This window comes from Gallinula chloropus (genome assembly GCF_964237585.1).
Source record: "Gallinula chloropus genome assembly, chromosome: 2".
NCBI classification, from domain to species: domain Eukaryota; kingdom Metazoa; phylum Chordata; class Aves; order Gruiformes; family Rallidae; genus Gallinula; species Gallinula chloropus.
The window spans coordinates 52,927,267-52,935,302 of NC_140086.1; the positions used below are offsets into that span (position 1 = coordinate 52,927,267).

Consider the following 8,036-nt stretch of genomic DNA (forward strand, 5'->3'; position numbering starts at 1 on the left):
CATCTACAGAAAACTGCTTTCAGTTTTGATTGCAATCATGGTGTATGCTAAAACAGAACCCAACCAAGTTATCATTTAAGGTTTTAACGCTTATTTTCTCCTCCCACTATAAATCATATTTAACTCCTCTCAAAATAAGAGCTTCCTCTGATCCCTCACTGTAAACAGATAGTGCACTAAAGTGGATCAAGCTCATTTCCTTGAAAGGCTCCAGTTCCTAGCAACAGGAAATTAACAATTCATCTTTTATTTCCCTGAGACAAAGCTAACTATTTTCATTAAACCTTTTGGAACTTTTATTGAGAACTTCTTTCCATCTGCCTTGCTGAAAAATGCCAAGAGATTCAAGGATTAACAAATACTGTGATTATATAGGTCCCATACCCTTAGGAAATCAGACTAAAAATGAAACATTATCCCTGGTTTTTAGAGGCTTATTAGCTTCCAGTGCAATAGATTCTTGGAAAATAATCTGCTGTATTAGAATACAAGAAAAAATCTCAAGTCAAACAAGTTACTGTTAACTGGTGAAAGTTTCATAGATAAAATTGTGAAAAACTGTGCTAAAAATTTTAAGACAAATTAAAAATATACCAAGATAGGCAATCCTTATTAGTAAAGGGGGCAGTAACATGAGCTATGAGAACTCAAGGTAAAAACTATTATAAGGCACTGCAATCTATGTAACTGCAGTCAACAAGAATGCAATTACTAAAAGCAAAAAAGAAAAATTATTCAACACATCTTTCAAATAATGCTCTAATAAGTGACTAGTTGCTTTATCATCACTGGTAGCAAAACTGTATAGAACACCAAGCATATTTGCAGCTTATACAATTAAAATTAACACTTAGTCACAGAAAACCTAGTTTTCATAAAAGTGACAGTATTGCCAGCACTATATTGAGCATTTTAACACAATACTGTTAATAATGCATTGTAGCTATCATGAAGCACAAAGTCCTTACGTTTTCCTCCTCAGTTTCTTGTACAAAGAAAGCTTCTCCATTGTCACCCAGTTTCATATGGAGATCAACAGCATCGCCATTAATTTCTATATCAATCTGTGGAAAGAGACAATTTAATGTAAATAATTCATCATAGGGGAAAGCACTGACCCTCAAGGCCCGCTGTGCTCTGAAAGTGAACAATATGCTACTGCATAATCATTTCTCTTTCCCCTCCCTCTGCTTTTGGAAGGAAGTCTGTTAGAATAACGATCTTTATTTCATTAGCCTACTAAATACATCATGCTCCTAGCAGGCAGCCTAAGACCCAAACGAACAATTGGAAAAAAAACCCAACATCTGAAGACTGAACCTAGTTCAACTAATGTGGAGACTGACCTAGAAGCATAAATAATATTTATTTTTATTTCTTGGAATAATGATGAAGGATTGGAGACTTTTCATGTTGATATGTTTAAAGCTCAACCTGAATCAGGCCTAGGATAAATTTGAGTCCTGAACACCAAAAGTTTAACTGGAAGTCTCCTGAAGGCAAGCTTTGCTTCAGTGGAATAGAGATTTGCCACAATTATTTCTGCAGCTCAGTTAACATTGCTCAAGTTCTAGTTTCCTGGCAATACAAAAGAATTATACCACGACATACAGCTGGTATTATGATATGAATACTCATATTCTTAGTTAGTTACTGTGATATGAAATGGCCAGTCAGAAAGGAAAGAGGAGTAATTTTAAGATTAGCACATGGATTGTCAAGAAAAAGAAAGAACACTACAATACTAAAAAAGACAGTATCCATGTATCCTAATTCATTCCATTATTCGTCCATTTATGAGAATAAAACCATGAGCCAAGGAAACCCAATCATAGGAGATGATAAATTACGGGTACATAACCAAACATGCATGGAGAATTAAAAAAACAAACCTTACTGGCTTTTTTCCAACCTTTTCTTTAAGATGATTTAGACAAACATCCCTAATACCTATATCTCACACTGGATTCTGAATACTTATTCAGATTTAATCTTAAAAACAGAGTTGAAGGAGAGAGATGAATATTTTGTGCTCCCATACATCTTGAGACTACCAACTGATCTTAGCCTCATAATATGCCAGAGAAAAATGTGTACACAAAACAGTCATTAACATTCAATTGACTATTGCTAGAATATTCAGATGCAGAATGGCATTTCCAAGTATGAAGAAAGCAAGAAGCAGCAGCCATCTGCTCAAGCAAAAGCTGAAAACTACACTGATGGCTTAGTACAGCAACTATCAAGAGAAGATGTTTCAACTATTAAAGACCTTTAGAAAGGTACCCAGAAGCTGAAATCCTCTCTAATCTGGTTCAGCTTCTCAGAAGCGTAAAGACATTTAGCAAGTTTCAGATCATTCCTCTTGCAAAAACATATCTCACTTGCTTAGATGTTAAAAAAAGAGTACAGCCGTACACCTCTCTTGTACCTTGATGAAAAACTGCAATGGTATCTGTTGTAGAACTGTTTAGGAAAAATCAACTTTCTGTCATTAGTGTGCTCATGAAGAAAAACACTAACGTGGGAAAAACAAAACAAAAAAAAGTGAAACAAGAAAACTGCTGCCAGCCTGAATTACTATGATAAACTTAAACCTGTAATGCACATAACTGACCGTATGACCATTAACAAAAAATCTCCTAACGTAACATGGACCCTCTTTCAGTTGTACTGTCTTGTCCATTCACAAGGAGAACAGAGATGAAGGTAGTTTCTTGCAGTGTTCTTTCATTTCTTAGAAAAGCAGCATATAATCCTGAGGTTTTATGATCTGTCCATCCTTTGGCAGTACACCCACAGGCAGCATGGCCATACACAGCACTCCCTACTGACAGTAATGTAAATTCTCCTCACAATAGGTCCGTTTTTAGTCAAATTTATTACACAATCCAACTCACTCCCTAGGGACTATTACTAAAGCTTATGGAAAGGGGATGGCAGGACAATCCACTCTGGAAGCACCACAATCTCGTACTGGCTGGGTAGGGAATAGTACCAAGTTCTCTTTCAAATACCTTCACAAGTGAATGATGTTTCAGTCCCAGTTTTTATTTGCTTGTGGATATTTGTAACTGTATTTTCTACTGCTTATCAACCTTGAAGAGAGCTAACAAGTTCTAATATTTATGACAGGTCACCAACCCTTGAGACAATCTCTATTTATCCTCCAGACATTCCAAAAATAGTTGCTTGTAACATCAGGGATCAAGCAGCACTAAACATTTCTTTCCCTGCATACTCAAGTCAATAAATAGCCATATAAGCAATTTAGGCTGTGAAGTCCGTGTGTTTGTATTACTCTTTTTGCATAGTTCAAGAGCTGCCAAAGCTTTCTTTCACAGTATTTCCCCCCCCCTCCAAAGAGTCCTTAAATTGCCACAGGAAGTTCTGTTTTGCATTCCAAGACTATCATTCTGTACAGCATACATGAGAAACTGCTCTGCACTAAATCAGCCTGCTAACTTCTTATGTGGGGGGCTGGGGAAAAAAGGAAGAGGGGGGAAAAAAGGAGACTGCATTGGTATTCAAAATGTTGTTTTGGCCCACTTTCTGAACTTACCACTTTTTCTTTAGAGCGCAGCACACCAAGCTTCCCGAATCGGACGTGGAAAGGAGAACACTGGTATGTGCCATCCTGCTGCCGGACCACAATGACATCGATGCATCCTGAAAGGGTTGCCTGATTAATGCCTTTGTACAGCTCCTTCACAGTACCCAGGACATGTCCTGCCAGTTGTCCTACGTAGTTCATAGTCTGAAACTAAGGGATAGGAAGGACAAAAAAAAAAAGGAAAAAAAAAAAAAGAAGAAAGAAAAGTAAATATATTTGAAACATGTGAAAAGTTGAGGGGTTTAAAATTCTTTTTAAACATCTAAATAGAAGTGCAACGCCATTTATCAACTGCTCTGACCATTGTAACAAGGTACACAAATGCTTTCAAGAGTCAACAGAATTTTGAGCCAATTCTTATATTACTAACAGTCCCCAGAGTTAAAAAGCCTATTCTTAATAGCTTATTTATTTATATTTAAATATTTTAAAGCATGTAATTTGTAAACCCAAAGCCTAGATTCAAATGATGCTCAATTACTCAGATCAGCTAAAAAGACAAATTAATTCTCCAAAGACTATTTAATGCAGCTATTGAAATTAATACTCTATTGAAAATGGAGACAACTGTATATAAGGATGAAAAACCCACAACTTAAATGCCAGTAAATGTTTTGGAGAGTCTACTATGAGTAACTCTTCCTTCACAGCTCTGTATTTAAAAAATATGGCTGTGCCACCTTAAAGAAATTATCCACAGATCTAGTGGGAGACAGAGGAGTATGAGAACAAGCATGGAGAAAACAAATATGGAAGAAATCCGTATTTCCTCCCTATGGAAGAAACCCAGTTTTCTCCCTATATGAGGAAAGCACACCAACAGTGAATTCACTTGCCATGTAAGAAGTACTAACATCTTTTGTGACATAAAAATCATGAGTTTTTAAAAAACTTTCTGGGAAATTTAATAAAAAAGTTTAAAAAAAGCTTCCCCTCCACAAAACTTTGAAAGGAAGATGGGGGTTTTCCAATACAGACTTTAATCTGCTTGGAAATTACCTACAGAATTAAAATGCTAGGTTACATGCTAGGGAATTATCTCCTGTAGCTTTTGTGCAATTTGGTCACTGAATATAAAAAGAACAGACTGTCCCTTAGTGACTAATAAGACCAGTGGAATGGACTCCCTATCAAAATTAATCATTAATAAAAATTCAGTTTCATCTCTAAGTGGTTCCATGTACAACTATAAAACTGACTGCTTGTTTAAGTAACAGCTCACTTCGGCTAAGAAGGGGAGGTCTCACTTCAACCCCTCCTCATCTGGCCCTCCTCATGAGCTGATTTTAGTTCACTGACACAACTGGCAGAAGTCTACCCTTTTGTTGTTGCTGTTGTTTGTTTCAGTGGGTTAGTAAATTAGATTAGCTCACGAAGGACATGACAAACACCAGTCATGAGGCACTAGGCAGCACCAAAGAGATAGAGAGAAAAAAAAAAAAAAGGCTATGAAAGGGAACTGAACATCCTCCTTTTGACAAGTGAGACACTTGCTGTATCTCATGGAACTGTAACCCAAGATGGAAAGGTAGCAATGTATCTACTTTACTGTTTATGCAATTAGCCTTTCCCTATAGCAACTGTCAACCTTTACTCTCAGTCTTAGGAAAATGTCTCTAGCACACAGTCGTTACCATTCATGGCCACTGTGTGATACCTTGGCCACTTCCAAGAGGAGTCCATGGTACTGGCTTGCAAAGAAAAGTTGGCTTTGTGTCACCAGGGAGACGGAATTTGTTAAAAGAAATTTTTGGCACATCAGGAATAGAAGTCCCTAACAGAGGCTTCATTCCATATATTTCATTTCAGTGAATAGGACTTAAGAAGTGGACGTTAGCAAAGAGTTCTCCAGCACGTAAGTAGGGACTGTTTAAAAGACCAGATTTTCACACAAACTGCTAAGAATTGAGTTCAGTTGATAAATAAGCTACTTTTCCTCACATACCTGATAACTGACCTTGCCTAACCAGAGAAAATCACAAAAAACAAACCCCATGAGACTGGGTTCACCTATTTTACATACATTCTTGCTTTCCTGTAGCTTATCTCTTTTGTAGATCGCAGTTACACATCTGTAGCTCACAGTACACCCACTTTTATGATCACACATACACACAGCAACCACTTACGTGTGAAAAAGTTATGAACTTTTGAACCTATTGAGCGTTAAAAACAATGCTTATAAGGAAAGAAGATTTTTACGGTATGTCTTAACACAAACATTGTCTCTTACATTCTAAGTAAACAAAATTGTAAACTATATTATTGCTTATCAGGCTGCAGTTCAGCCTTTGACATAATGGTTCATTTTGTAAGACAAACACGTTATTTAAAGTTCAAACTGTAGCAAGCAAATGATCAAACAGAAGAAATTAGGTGTCACTACATACCTGAGAAACATGAGAAGCTTAATTTATCTCAAATGTCAATAGAACACCAACTAGGAGACTTTAAAACATTGGGTGTTTTTGACTGGGGTGTTTTAGTGCTTTTTTATTGCTTGAAGTTTTATTGTGTATTTTTGGAAAACTTGTGGTGAGCCATACTGAATTTGACTACAGAGAGGAATCATGTAGATGCTATTAATTCTTGCAACTATGACAGAAATAGTGTAATCACAGAATAACCAGTAAGACTTTCCTCAGTAACACTCTTCATTTCATGCTTAGTAAACATTTCTTACATGTTATAATCCTGAAAGCTGAGAACAGCAGAAAGCAGTATGCCCTCATAACCTGTTACAAGACCCTAAAAAGCACCTCAATTTACAGTTCTGTATTTCAAGGCAGAAGTCTGATGGACAAGACAGGCTAAGAGGGCAATGCAATATCTCACAATACTGTTTAGCTCTGCATATGCTGGTTGACTTCCTCACAGGGAACAGAATGGGTCTCAGAAAAAACGACTAAACAGCACTACAGCTCAGATTTGCAAATGTAAATATCAAACAATGTACAGCCAAACGCATCACCAGGAAATGCTTACATTAACATAACTTGAGCAGGAGGCTTTGTAGATGGGTATTACACCTCTGTCCCATTAACAAAGATGCTTTTTTGGCTGCTACAGAACCAACATGTTTTCTTGTCTATTTTTCATGCTATTCAGTAACATTCATGCACAAGCACCAGATACAATCAAAAGGCTGCCCACAGATTTGTGTTTGTTGTGCATGTGGACTACTGCTTTAGTAAACATAAACTACATTTTTGTGTTGAAGTCATCACCTTTTATACAGGTGCACCCCTATGAACACAAACACTACAAATGCTCAGTTCAACAGCAGAAAAAGGAGAGTACAAGTTGCTCAAAAACAAGCTATCAGATTGCTCTAGAGAGATACAGCTTTAGAGGGCATGACTAGCACTGCCAAAGAAGCTGCATTTGTTTCAAGACAGTAGATAGAAAAACAACATAAAAACCATACATAGCAATGGCTTCCCTCAATTTATCTCACCTTGCCCATATGCACATATATACATATGGGTCAGGAGCACTCCTTAACCAGAGAAAACACTGAGCTAGTGTTTTTATTAGTTTCTATTTGGTGCCCTGAAAAGACCAGTGGGAGAAAAACTTGACCATGTGAAACAGGACTGATACAGCATCAGGTCTACTTGGCAAGCAAATAAAACCATCTCTGCTCCCCAGTAAAGATTTTAATTGGGATTTAGAATTACTCCTAGGACTGCACAGAACACTTACGGAACAAAAATGGGAAACAAAGTCTGTTGAATTCCTGATTAGAGTCTTCTGCATACTATTAAATACAAGAGGTCAATTTTTATATATTTTGACTATCCTATAGGAAATTCTATACCCCCATTTAGCAATAAATCTGTCCAACTCACCAAGATCCCAGAAGGAACCCTTTCATGGGCAGCAACATCACTTCTATTGAAGTTATCTTCAAAACCATCCTGTTCTGAGAAATGCATCTCAGAAAACAGGAAACTAACTTTCCACAGTACAGGCAAACGGAGAGCTTACAGCCATAACAGAATCTTGTAGCAACACTTCTTCTTTTTCCATAGAAGCAAAATAATTATTTAAACCTTCTGGTCTCTTAGAGAAAAACGTTTCGTATACTTTCCCACGCAGTACTATGATTAAAAAGGAAGTGCTTCTTTAAGAAGGCCCACATAGAAACTCCCTCACCAATAGGCTTTGCTTGACATGTCACAGCCCCCTTGCGCTCTTTGAGATAAGTAATAACACGGGCAGACTTTGCCATATGTTTGCACTGATAGGTAATGATCTTGTTTTACATCAAGTCACGTGACTTCAGCTGAAGCTCCCACGAAAAGAAACAGGGATTTAGTTAATGATTCTTAAGCAGAGTCTACGTTAGCTCACTTGGAGATTTTTTTGCCCACTGCTGCAACTCTACCACCTGTAGCAGCATTTGAAGTCCTAGTTCAGC

The 8,036-nt window shown here is 37.2% G+C and overlaps 1 protein-coding gene across 1 annotated transcript in view; it reads right to left on the reverse strand.

Moving 5' to 3' along the window:
- Positions 1–7,699, reverse strand: part of LPIN2 (lipin 2) — a 31,067-nt gene extending 23,368 nt beyond the window's left edge. Inside the window, exons 1-3 of the mRNA XM_084280579.1 lie at positions 7,465–7,699; positions 3,563–3,763; positions 969–1,064 (exon numbers count right to left, since the gene is read on the reverse strand). Coding sequence (XP_084136705.1) covers positions 969–1,064; positions 3,563–3,763; positions 7,465–7,551 — 384 coding nt within the window. The 5' untranslated portion in view covers positions 7,552–7,699. The remainder of the gene's footprint in view (positions 1–968; positions 1,065–3,562; positions 3,764–7,464) is intronic.
- Between the last annotated feature and the right edge of the window lie 337 nt (positions 7,700–8,036).